Source organism: Corylus avellana, chromosome 2 (genome assembly GCF_965113065.1).
Source record: "Corylus avellana chromosome 2, dhCorAvel1.hap1.2, whole genome shotgun sequence".
NCBI classification, from domain to species: Eukaryota; Viridiplantae; Streptophyta; class Magnoliopsida; order Fagales; family Betulaceae; genus Corylus; species Corylus avellana.
The window spans coordinates 3,735,050-3,749,071 of record NC_142491.1 but is presented as its reverse complement, the minus strand read 5'-3'; the positions used below and the strand labels follow the sequence as shown (position 1 = coordinate 3,749,071).

General features: G+C 35.0%; 1 protein-coding gene across 1 annotated transcript; it reads left to right on the top strand.

The window, feature by feature from the left end:
• The first annotated feature begins 5,025 nt into the window (after positions 1-5,025).
• LOC132165038 (F1F0-ATPase inhibitor protein) lies at positions 5,026-10,498 on the top strand. Its single transcript, XM_059575550.2, has 3 exons — positions 5,026-5,299; positions 5,851-5,949; positions 10,260-10,498. The coding sequence occupies exons 1-3, from the start codon at positions 5,153-5,155 to the stop codon at positions 10,263-10,265; spliced, it is 252 nt and encodes an 83-aa protein (XP_059431533.1). The 5' UTR covers positions 5,026-5,152; the 3' UTR covers positions 10,266-10,498.
• The last annotated feature ends 3,524 nt before the right edge of the window (positions 10,499-14,022 follow it).

Genomic DNA, 14,022 nt, shown 5'->3' with positions numbered 1-14,022 from the left:
GTCGTTTGCTGGAACTCTTGGAATTTGGCTCTCGAAAGACCCTCCCTTTCACAAGCGGCGTTGTTATGAGGATTGTCACCGTTGCACTGATTGGCCATGATCAGGATAAAGCATGCTCCTTACCAATTGACGTAGCAGAAGACTAAATAACAACAATCAGAAGCGTCTGCGTCTTCTGACCAAAATATAAAACAAGCTCGCAGGCTTAAAAGAAAGATAAACTCTGCAAATTGTTTGAGAGAAATTCTCTGACTTGATAATAATTCAATTGATTGAATTTTATATTATAAGCTAGCCTATTTGTAGAAGAGAAATACGTGCAATAAAGTAAATCTACTTCTAGTAGTCAAAGTAAACATAATCTTAGTAAGAAAAGTGTAAATAATCCTAGTCGGGAAATGATTTACAATAAAAATAAAATAAATTCTTCTTTTTTTTAGCTTTTAGGGCTTTTATGTCCTACATTAGTTCTCACTTGAGCTAGAAGGCTGCAATTGCATTGCACTGCATCCAGATTGAATCACTTATACATATGCCTCCAAGGATTACTGTATGCCTTTTTCAACTTTCCGTTGCAGATGTCATCTTCACTATTGATGACAGTTTTCCAATGAGTGACGTGGCACGATGTCTGAGGAGTTGTCGGGCTGAAAAAAGAATAACAAACAATAGAATAAAAGCTGCCGGGATGTGCCGGTAGAGGATAGCTCTGATGCCTAAGTCAGTAATGTATTTGAGAGGGAGAAAATAATAAGCAAGAGAGCTTGTGAGAGAACTTCAGATTACCAAATAATGAATTGGAGCTTCCCTTTTATAGGCATCAGGTAACAGTTGTCTCCTTGGAATAGTTAGTCCCACATTGCCGAGGATCCACGTGTGCCATGTTGGCGAAGTGGATCGTGGGTTGTGGGTTACTCTGCGATCATGAGATCGTGAAATACGTTAGTGGGTGGCTCGGCCACGTTTGTGTCAGACGTGGGTTCCCGAGTAATTCTCGGGTGCACGTGTCTTGATTTGGTGCTAGCAGCTGTGACACGTTCTGGCGAATGTGGACACTAGGTGAATCCCACGTTCATTGTTGAACGTGGGTCTTCTTTAATAGCCGAATGACAATCGTACCCTCGATAAAAGACTGTTATGCCCTCAGTGGGTTGACCATGCATCGGGTTGGGCCGATTAAGTCTCGGCCTGGGCTTGGTTTTAGTGGGATTGTATAGTTGGCTGGGCCTAGAGGCCTGTTTGGACCTTATGTGGCCTATCCATGATCCAACACTGTCGCCTTTGCCCAACTTTTTTTTTTTTTTTGTTCATTCTTGTCTGTGAAAGTGAAGAGAGCAATATTATCTCTCTTCATCAAATACCAAATGTATCATCTTAAACGGGTGAATTTTGGGCTTACGTGTCAAGGGAGACATGTAGGATCGGATTAAAAGGCAAATGTTGACGTGTATTCTGATTTGTCACTTCACAAAATGGAGCATATTTGACTAGGTGGAGCCGTGGAGGGGCATTAATAAACTAGAGAAAAAGTACGTAATGGAATAACCATTTTCAAATTTCCAAAAGACTTACGCTATTAAAATTGAAAAAAAAAGAAAAAAAAAAAGCATTGAGGAGTATTATATGTTTTAGTGCGTCGATTCAAAAATTAATCTGAAAAATACCAACTTTCTATAATTTGCGCATCACATGAATATTAAAAAAAAATGGTAAAAATGGTACAATAACATTTATAAAGTGCCATGGTCCATAATATTTAAAGTATTTATTTGAACGTAGTACATGCCGCATCGTCAAAAAAAAACAAGAGAAAAAAAAAGTTCATTAATGCTTCATCCTTTTACTCTCATTAAGGATTCTTTATTTTGATCAAAGTAGATCATAAAATCTATTCGATACTTCTCAATAACATGTTATTGAGAAGTATCGAATATATCTTCTTATAGCTTTTGCGAAAGTTTCTTCCTATATATTTAGCTTCCGCATCAAGTACTCCTGTCACACGCATCAAGAATGGTAATGAGAATCTTCTATTATAAAATAGATGGAAAATACTTACGAGTGTGTGTGTGTTTTTTTTTTAAAAAAAATCTTTTAAACCCAAATTTCTTAAATATTTTATAAATTAAATTTTCAAATGTTTTCAAAACTGTAATAAATGCTAAAGATAGAGAAAGAGAGAGAGGTTTTACCAAATTCACATTATCAAGCCCTCACGGTTACGGTAGTAACGTCGAATGCAAACCGGCACACATGCATCAAAACAAAGGCTTTGGGATAGAATTGAACAGAAGTTTTGCATCTTCTGGTTCTGCAATATGTTCTGCAATAATCAACTATCCTATAGTGTAGACGATTCAATTCGGGGGGTGATGGGAGAGATTCAAGGCGACGGGTAAAAGCGAAAGGGTGATGAGCATTTGGCAGAACTAGTAGAAGCATAAGCAATCCCATTATCATCATCACCTTGAGACTCATATTAATCTATAGCTCCCTTCACCTCCTTGATTTTGTTTAAATAAGGATATATTAGCTTAAAAATAAATTCATCTACCCAAGAACTTTTTATTTAATTAAAATATTTTGATTTGGAGGAAGAGCCATTTAAAATTTTGTCATTTGGAAAACCTTAAATAAATAAAATGAAATTTACTTTGAGTCATGTTTGCAATTAGTTAGGGTCATGCATAAATTTAGTTGTCTTCTATTTGTTTAATATATATATATATATATATATATTCACATTAATCGGTGAGGATGTGACCCTAACCAGAGATATATGACTTAATTATTGTTATACAATGTATTTAGTGGAAGCATTTAGATGAAATGAATGTATTAATTAACCCATAAAAAAGAAAAAAAAATTAAAAAATAAAATAAAAACAGAAAAAGCTTATTTGTTTATATGGAATACCTGTTAGGCAGAAATAGGGGCATGCTCATGAGTAAGAACTATTTGTTTGTGTGGAAATGGATTCTTGTCAATAACATAGGGGCTGAAAAAAGTTTGTGAGAATCATTTATGTTAAACTCTCACGAAACTTCACTCGTCCTCTAAGGATGCCTAGGAGTTTAAAAGGCTTGTTGCATATGCTAAATGCAATTGTCTCTCCTACGATAGCGGATTTATGTTTTTTGCTTTTATTTTATTTTTCGTTTTGTTTTGTTCAGAGACTAGCAAAATGTAAATTTGGGGGTATTTGATGAGTGCCAAACATTGTATATTTGAGCCTATTAATTTATATTTGTTAAGCCTTTAGCTGTATCTTAGTTTTATGGTGTTTTAGTGTTTTGCAGATTGTTAAGGAAAAACTGCGGTCTTAATGTGAAAGATTGAAAGAATTAGAGAAAAGAGCATTTCTGGAAATGCACGATTAAGCGCATCTGCGCTTGAGTATAGGCATAACAGCGCACGAGCGCAACTGCGCCACTTAAGAGGAACTCATGCACGAGTGTGCTCGAGCGCACCCGTCTTGGGATCGAGGGCACTCGTACTCAACATCAAGCTAGCAGCACCCAAGCGCTGCATCGCAGGAGACCTGATACCCGAGTGCGATCGAGTGCACTCGACTGACCTGACAACGTCAAAACCCTAATTAACATTATAAATATCATATTTTTATGGGAAAACTAGGAGCCGTCATACAGAGGCCGTCCAGGGGGCTGCTAGGGATGAATTTTGGATAGAATATGAGCGAAAAGGCTAGGGTTTTCTAGTGTTTTTGGTGGTTTTCAATTAGATTTTTCTATTTGTAAGCCTCAAACCTCTATGAATTTCTACATTGTTGTATTTTCTTTCATTTTCATGAGAGGCTAAACTCCTCAACTAAGGTTGAGGATGAAGCCTCACAAATGATTAGCAACTGATAACTTTCATGTAAATTGACATTTTTCCAGTTATATGAATTATATTTCTCATTGTTCTGTTTATATTCAATTAATTGTTGATCACTTTTAATTGATTGCTTAGTTTATTTGCTTAAATATTGGATATTCATTGTCTTTTGTCCAACAAATACATAAGATCTTTTGGTTTAATTTGTATATCACTTATGATTTGTGCAAAGCACGGATACATTGGATGATTTAAACTAAACCAGATATCCTTTGTGATTTGTTCAAAAAACGAATACTTTGGATGTTTTGATACATTTATTTTGCAAAAATAGAACATGCATAAAATATGTCGTTTGAAACGTTGAAAAATATTAATGAACATGACAGTTGTTGTTATGAGTTTGTGGGGGCTAATTCTAATACTTTAGTATTTTATCCATTGATTAATTTCATTTTGTTTCATATATTTTTGTTTATTTTCAATTAACAAAACCCCAAAATTTCGAAACTAGATTAAAATATAACTAGTTTAGATAAAAGTTTATTTATACGAACACAATTCCTTGTGAATTCGACCTCACGCTTACAAAAACTATATTGCAAACGATTCGTGCACTTGCGAATAACATTAAAACTCACAACACCTTACTATTTTCGGCAGTGATTATGGGAGCATCGAAGAACGTGATCAAAGATTCAAAGTTTCTGGAAGAACATGCGATTCACCTCCTCTAAAAAAATGCTCTAACAAATTCTAATGAATAATCTTTACATTATCTTAATACTTATTTCTTGTTAAAAAATTTAATATCCCTAACATTTTTCAAATAGATATAGTATCCGTCAGCCCAAAATTAAGGACCTAAAATCCTCCCAACCCCACTTAAAAAAAAAAAAAAAAAAAATCCTCCCAACCCATTGCAACGAGAGGAATGATAGATATACAACTTAGAGACATAATTTTGGCTCAATTTTTCTCTTATGAGGTCATTTAAAAAAAAATTAAATGATTTTTTTCCTTCGGAATAATGACCATTTAAAAAAAAAAAAATACACTTTTTTTTTTTTTAAAAAAAGGACCGTATAAAAATGTTATTACTTCATTTTTTTTTTTTAATTTTTAAAAAATGTCAAGAAAAAAGTTGAGCAAAAATTGTCAGTATAAGGCCAATCATTTTTCTTGTGACAAATAGCGGTGCAATTTTTAATCCCCACTTGAAGTCAAAACCAAGTGCGCCGAAACTACACCCGGTTGCTTCTAGATTGCTTTCGAGGAACTTGACTGGGAACGAGGAAAAGCTAAAATCGTGAAATGGCCATGAGATCCGTGCTGAGCCGATTCTCAGTGAGTGTGACTCGTCGGATGGAGTCGACTCGGGGTGCAACACGCTGCTTCAGCGACGACAAGGGCCGGGTTCTGGGCGAGGAGGAGCGCGCTGCTGAGAACGTCTACATCAAGGTATTCTATTATTTTTCTCTTTGTTTTGTGAAGAAAAATGAAGAAAGAGCTGGAAAAAATAATCACGCTACTGTTTGTCTCAGAAATTATTTCCATCAACCAATCAAAGCGATTCTAGTCCAACATATTAAGCGAACCTCTGTTTGGATGCTGAGAAAAACTTGGAGAAGTGAAGAAATTTTGATATTGAATGCTTACTTTTTTATTTTTTATTTATTTATTATTATTATTTATCTTAGCCTCTTTGAACTTTAGATTTTGTTTGTTTGTTTGTTTGTTTGTTTTTTTTTTTTTCTGAGCCTTTCTCAAAATCATCAGCCTCAGTTTAATTTTTCGTCCTATTCTAGTGTAATATATTTTGCTTTTCCTTCTTTTTTTTTTTTTTTTTTTTGACAGTGGAAAACTATATGATTTTTTCTTTTGTCTCAGCTTTCTCAGTAACCAAGCAGTTCTAATCAATTCATTTTTCGTTTCTGTAATCACTTTCTTGTTTGGCTTTGTCTCCCTTCGTTCTTGACCATTGATCAACCGATTTGTTTCTTTGTGCGAAGAAAATGGAGAGGGAGAGGTTGGAGAAACTGAAGAGAATGGGTGAGAAAGAGAGAGCAGAGAAAGAGAAAGCTGAGAAAGAGAAAGAGAATGCTGACAAGGTATGGACCCTCCACATCATTCTTGCAAAAATATATGGAGGCTTATGTTATTATATGTTGCTCTGTTTCTAAAGTTTTTCCAGGGTTAATGACTCGGATGCAATTTCTGATTGTCAACTTTCGCTTCTAAAAATAAAATAAAATGAAATAAAAAATAAACAGAAAAACGTGTGAATAATTGCGAATCTGCAACCAAATGAGCCCTTAGCTCTTGTGTTGATCCGGATTCCTGAGTTTAGATTTGCTTTTGAGCGCATTTAAAATCTTGAGATCAACTGAACAAGCTGGCTAACTTCATTGTCACCGGAATTTTCCTTCTGCACGGCATGTTTATTGCTCACTAGGTTTCGTAGAAGCTCAGAGTTTGTGGACAGAATATGATATGCTCTTTTTTATCTGAATAATGGTGTGCTTGGATTTTGTTTCCATAAATCAAAATTTCTGCTAAAATGCCACATAGTTGTTTTAGGGTCAGAAAATGAAGTTGTCTCCTCTTGGGTTGTAATTCTCCCTGTAAAGTTTCATATTTTAAAAATTTTGATTTATTTTCTTACTTTACCTAGCAGTGAAATCAAGAATTGGGGTTCCAAGTGCCTGTTATATGAATGTGCAGTTATAGGGCTATAATTGAGTCGAGTAGAGCAGAATATTGAATGTTCAAGCTTGGTTTGAGCTTGTTCACAAATTACTTAATTAACATATTCACTCCATATGTAAAGTAAATGTTGTGATTGTTTTTTTTTTTTTTTTCTTAAATCTAAACTAATTATTAGTTATTTAATTATTGTTAAGATTTATTATTTGAGTAATTAGATAAATTAACTCGAATCTTAAACAAGCAAATCTCGAGTCTATATGCTTATCCTATAATATGTATATACATTCATTACAAACACACATATATATGGACACATAAACCCACTCATGTACATATAAAGAGAGGGAAATCAACATATAATGGAGTAGGTGTTGCAATGGCCAGTGACAGAAGTGTATTGTTGTCATCTAGGTTGAACCAAGAACATCAAGTCATAAAAATCATATTAATTTGTTTGCTAAGATAGGCATCTTCTTAACAAACATAATTGCACACACAAAACTGAACTAGTAAAAGTATGGTAATGATGGGGATGATCAAGTATTGCCTCACAGTGTGTAACGACCTAAGGAAAAGTACTAGCCACATCTGCGCTATCACTCCAAAAAGACTAGTCAATTTTGAGCTTCCCTATAATTCATTATAAAGCCTAGTTTCACCTAGTAACTAGGCAATATGAGACTTAGCTCTCATGACTATGTTTACAAACTACCCACTCTATGTAGGCTACTTCTCATCTTCTCAATATGGACCAGGATGTTACACAATGGGAAGACATAGTTGCTTGGGTTCTCTATTTTGTATTTAATACTCAGGTTGTTCATTTTGTCTGGTAGTTGGGCATCCTGAGCTTTTGCCAATATTTGGACTATCCTTTTTTCCTTTTGGCATTAAAAAGAGGTATGAGAGAACCTAATAGTTTGTTCTCTTCCATCAATTATGACACACAGTGGAAGTGCTTCACGTGGGAGGAAAAAGGCGAGGGCTCAAAGTGGTTTATTATGAAGCCAAAATTGCTTTCGTGGAATGTAAGAGGGTTAAATGAGGGTAGCATGAGGTTGACGGTCAGAAATATTTTAAGGTAGTGGAAGGCAAACATTATTTGCTTGCAGGAAACTAAACTAAAGCTTATTTCTAGCAGTTTATTGAGAAGCTTGTGGGGTTGTCAACATGTTGATTGGTGTTATTTAGCTTCTAGTGGGATTCTGATGGAATCTTGCTGATGTCAGAGCAGGGTTCCATGGATCTCCCCCTGCAATGGGGTTGTTTACATGGTCCAATAATTCCTCTTGGTCAAGATTTGATAGGTTTATTGCTTCTCCGGATAGGGAAGCTAAGTATCCTGGTTTGTTGTAGAAGATGGTTCTTAGATTGTGCTTTGACTATTTTCCTATTCTCCTTGATTGTGGTGTGGTATTCAAGGGGGGCAAAATACCATTTAAGTTTCAGAATATGTGGTTGAAGGCTGATGTGTTTGTGGATAGGGTGAGGCAATGGTGGTCGTCTAATTGTTTTCAAGGCTCTCCTAGCTTCATCTTGGCTAAAAAATTGAAGGCCTTAAGTTTGAACTTAAAAGCTGGAACAAGCAAGTGTTTGGTAATGGCACTCCGTCCGGTTTCTTCAATAGTTCTTGTGGGTTAAGCCAATTGTCATGGAAGCTTTGAGTAGAATGATTACTGCTACTGTTGACAGATGTCTTCTCTCAGGCTTCTTTGTGGGTTCTAGGCCCTCTGGTGTGGTTAATATTTCTCACTTCTTGTTCGTGGATGATACTTTGGTTTTTTGTGGGGCCAACCATGATCATCTTTGCTATTTGTGGGGTTTATTCTTATGTTTTAAAGTTGTTTCTGGGTTAAAGGTTAATTTGGCCAAGTTAGTGTTGGTTCCTGTGGGTAATGTGGGTGTGGATGGGTTGGCTAGCATTTTGGATCGTGGAGCTTCCTCTTTCCCCTTGAAGTATCTTGGTTTTCCACTGGGAGCTTGTTACAAGGCGAAGTCTACTTGAGATGGCATTGTAGAAAAGATTGAGCATTGGTTGGCTATCTGGAAAATGATGTATCTATCTAATGGTGGTAGGGTTACCCTTATTAAGAGCACTCTTTCCAACTTACTTACATACTTTTCTCTTTTCCCCATTCTTGTTGGAGTGACAAATCGTGTAGAGAAGCTCCAACGAGATTTTTTATGGGGAGAGTTTGGTGAAGAATTTAAAGACTACCTGATTAGCTGGACCAAGGTTTGCTCTCCTATTTTTTAGGGAGGATTGGGGATTCAAAACTTGAAGTTGTTGAATACAACCTTTTTAGGAAAGTGGTTGTGGCGTTATGTGCATGAGAGAGGCATGGTGGAAAGTTGTTGTGGATGCTAAATTTGGTAGTGCTTGGGGCGGGTGGTGTTTTATTGATCTCCCTGGGGCGCATGGGGTGGGGATTTGGAAGAATATTAGGAGGGGGTGGTGGTTGTTTTGTAGCCATACCAGATTTGAGTTGGGAAATGAGTCCAAGATCAAATTTTGGGATGATGTGTGGTGTGGAGAGATGACCCTCAAGGAAGCTTTCTCGGATTTATATAACATCATTCTTGTGAGTCTGTTGCAGTTAATTTGGACTCCTCTAGTGTATCCTTTAGGTGGAATGTTAGCTTTATTCGTGCGGCTCGCAATTGGGAAGTGGATGTTTTGGCTTCCTTCTACACCTTATTGTATTCCTCTAGAGTGAGAAGGGAAGGGGAAGATAAGCTTTCATGGGCCTTGTCTCACAAAGGAAAGTTTAACGTTGGCTCCTTTTACAAGATCCTTACTTGTAAAGATGCTTCTCATTTCCCCCTGGAAGATTATTTGGCGGATAAAGGTTCCCTTGAAAGTGGTTTTTTCATTTGATCGGCGGCTCTAGAGAAAATTCTTATCATGGACAATCTTAAGTAGAGGCATGTCATCGTGGTCAATTGGTGTTGTTTGTGCAAATAGAATGGGGAGTCCGTGGACCATTTCATTCTCCATTGTGAGGTTGCATGCTCCTTATGGAATGCCATCTTTAGTTGCTTTGGGATGTCCTAGGTTATGCCTAATTGGGTGATTGATTTGTTTGGCTGCTGATGGATGGGTGGTCGCTCTCTGAGTGTTGTTTTGTGGTAGATAGTGCCTTCTTGCTTTATGTGGTGCTTGTGGAGGGATCGAAATGATAGAACTTTCGAGAACCAAGAACAGACAAGGGAGGAGTTCCAAGCCTTTTTTCTTTTCTCCCCTCTTTTCTTGGACTGCTGTGTTTTTAGTTCCCTTAGTATTAGCTTTAATTGTTTCTTGTCCTTTTTTCTTGGAAACCAATCATGATCAAGTTTTAAAAGTTCCGGAAAACATAAATTGTGCCTTCTTCCTCTTTATTCAAGGTTCTGTTGCCCTCTCCCACAACCCCACCCCATTCAATTTAAGCCAAATGATATAGCCTTGTTCGTTTAGATAATATAATAGCTGTTGCACCGTGCAATGATACCTGTATGCATTCTAGCTGTAAATTTTTGTTTGATTTATGCGTTGACACAGGACAAGTCTTTCTCTTGGATGATCTTGGGCACTTGAATAGTTTGGTTCCACTTAAATCTTTTCCTACGTTTCTGCTTTTCTTTTTCTGTTTCTTCTGGTGTTCTCATAAAATGGATGGCAGGATCTAATATTTTCTTCTTTCTTTATTTATTTATTTATTTATTTATTTTGCAGAAATAATTATGAGGGGGAACCCATCAGGGCTGAAATGTTGAAGTGCACTAGCTGATAACTTGTTGCTTTGGAGATGATGACGAAGAATAAAAAATGAACCAACTTTGATAACTCATGGCCAGATTTGGAGTTTGTACAAAGTATGGGTGCTGATGTCTTTAGACTGAAATTGACATAACAGATGTTTGTGTGTGGTTCTTTCTTGTTCATCTTAATGTCTTTTCCCTTTCCTGGTTTCAGTCCGTGAAGTTTAAGAATGTTAACAAATATTTCCTGTTTGAATAAAAGTAGGGCTAGAAGTCACTTTTAAGAATGATGTGAATCTTAAAATCACCATTAAACTTGTAATTGATCATTATTTAATTTTGATCAAATGGTGATTTTAAAATCCACCTCATTTTTGAAAGGACAGAAGAGTAACATAAGAAGGACTTTTAAAATTACTCAACAAATAAGGTTTTTTTTTTTACTCTCAAATCAAAGGCAATTATTATTAATAGAGGGTTGCCCGTCTTTATAATCAGCAATTAATTTGTAGGATGCAAATCAGATTCACCAATTTAAGGTTCACCCAACCCTAAAAGGTTGTTAAGGTGACTATTGTGCCATCAATGGGGCAATTCATCCTTAGGGAATCTTGGCTCCGTTTGATTGACGAAAGAGAGGATTGAAAAGCAGAAAATAAATTTGCTTTCCTGCATTCTTGGTTGCCAAGAGAAAATATAATTTCTTTCTTCTTTTACAAAAAAAGAGAAATGAAAACAAAATGAGTAATTAACAACTAGTATTTATTAAATAGAAAAGTTTGGGACTCACCCTTAAAGGGAAAATTCATGTTTAATCCTTTAGTTTTCCTGAAATTTTTATTAAGTGTCTAGTTTTTCAATTTCAACAATAAAGTTCTTTGAATTTTCATTTGGTTTCAAGTATCAACGATGGTCTAACACGTCATGTTCTAATCGTACTTGTCATGTAACACAGTTATTTTAAATTACAAACATACCATAAATAAAGAATTTAATTTTTCAACTTTTTATTTAACCCCTTGAACTTTGGATGAAGTGACAAACAGGTGCATTCCGTTCAAATCTAAATAGAATCAATCCAAAAGTTAAGAGTACTAGTAAATTAGTAACAATTTTTCTTAGATTTTCTTTAAATTTAGAGAATCAAACTACTTTTTGCTTCTTTATTTAAATAAACTCCACAATAGCTTCCATTATCATTTTTCTATACCATTTAAATATTCTTTCAAATAAATGTAACGGGAAAAAGAAAGGAAAAAGAGAAAAGAGAAAGTCATTTAAATGTTGTTTCAAATAAATATCATGAGAAAAAGAGGGGAAAGATATGAAAGATAAATCCTTTTTTTCATATAAAAAAAATAAAATAATGGTAAGGATAGCACCATTGCAAGGGGCATTTTGAGAGTTTTTACTACAATTAGGAAAGAGAATGAGATTTAAACACTTTCTCCTTCCCTCAATACTATTCACTTCATTTTTTCAAAAAAATCAACACTAAAATATTATTACTTTTTATATCACATTGTTTACTTTTTACTACTATTAAAATAAAAAAATTCACTACAAAACAAAATATTTCCACTTTTTAATACAAAAAAATTCTAACACTATCACATCAATTATAGTGTTGGAGGGGAAGGGGTTGAAAGTGTTTAACAAACAAGGCCTTAACACTTAAAAAATGCCGGTTTGGAAAATGAAGCTATGCAGTAGTACTACATTCTAAAATGAACTTACACTTGTATGTAATAACTCAATGAAAATTAACTCTTTTTTCCAGCTGAACTAATCGCATAGCTGTCATACAATTAGAATGACATGGCAATAAAAATCAGCCATTAATTTTTTATTACAAAGTCATTGTTGATCCAAAAGCTAATTTTTCACTGTCACATCATCAATATTATGTAACAGTCATTTACTCAATCAACTTATTGCATAAATAATAAATAACAACACAATCAGCCAATTTTTGCTTTTAGGATCACCAGTTTCTTCTTTCTTCCCTTTCCAGTAACCCTTTCTTTATTTAATTAAAAAAAGAAAAAGAAAAATAATAAATAAATAAAGAACAACATAAGTTGGATCAACTTCATAATAGGAAGAAAGCATGGCGGGGATAGTGAGCCATCCTAGCTTTTGTTAGTTGATAGGCATGAATGATTTGGTCGACAACGTCGTCACTCCGCAATATTACCGCCGTGTAATTTAAAAGCTTCTTCCCGCCAATATTATTATTCAGTGGGACGTCGGAGGTGATGATGTCTTCAGGGTTGCTTTCTAGAATGGCGTTGTTGGAGAAGACAATGGTAAGCACTAATCCCAGAAAGAGAAGTGATATCATCAAATTCATTAAGGCCATGGTTGATGGAGATTGTGTGTATATATATATATATATAGATAGATAGATAGATAGATAGGAGCTAGGGAGGTAGGTGGACATGGTGAAATTTACAATGTTCAGATGTATGGTTTTTACCTTCCTATGCCAACTGAACGATAGACGCAATGTAGACAGCTCGTTGCAAGTTCAGCCTGGCTGAAGTTTCTTATGCAAAGTTTGAAAATGACACCTTATTTCTCTCTCTCCCCCCCCCCCCCCCCCCCCCTCTCTCTCTCTCTCTCTATCTCTGATGCAAGCGCTCGATGAATTTTCCTAAAAAGGTCATATCTCAAGTTTTGGATATCGAATTTGAGAAAGCTTGGTGGTGTTAGAAAGCCAATTCAAAGATTTACAAAGTCATGTTTCACGAGTTTTGGCTAACTTCGATGTTTACTAGGTCAAAACCGGAGCTGCAAATGGAAGATTGAAAACTGGACGGAAATAAAGGTAAGAATCCAAGTAGAGGGAAAAACTTTATTGCCCTATTGGGGACTTTAATGAATATTTTACTCTAGCAAATCAAATAATACAGCAATAAAATATATTTTATTTTATTATTTACGTTATTTAAATTAGGATTTTATTTAATTGCTATAATTTTCTTTATTATTCTAGAAATTTTCATAATAGGCGGCTTAGGTTTACTTTTGCTCTAAGTTTACTTATTGTTATAAATACAGCAAACCTAATATGTAAGAGGCAAAGTTTATGTATTTTGATTAATTTATTAACACTCTATAAGTGATTTTCGATCCCTTTTCCTTGATTTCTTGATACAATTTTGGTTTAAAAAGAGTTTTGATTCTGTTGTTGTTTGCTATTGCGAACCCACTACGCCACCCTGCATCTCTCTCTCTCTATTTAATCAAGCCCACAGGACATAGCTCAACTTATTATGGCTTGTTTTATGTTACCATGAAATATTCATAGTGAAATTAAAGTCATGTACACTTTTATTTTACTATTTCTTTCCCCAATTTAATCTCTTGATTATTCTCATACTCTTGAAATCATATTTCACCAAGTACATTTAATTTTAGTAACTTTTTACTAAAATATTCAGGCCTGAGATTTAGAAAAATCAATTCCTATTAATTTTATCTCAAGGAGATAATGCATCTCTTTGATTCCAATCAAAGTGATTATGGATTTCATTTTGAGTAGTATTCATCCAATGTTACATATGACCATCCAATATGCTGAAATTTTGACCATAAAGATCTCACTCCTGAATGAATGTATCAAAATAACCTACACTTCACACTTGACTTCACATTCCTCTCAAGATTAAGAGTCAAAGCAGTCGTAAGTTCAAGTTATCCAATTGCCACTAGCTTATAGAATAACAACTCAC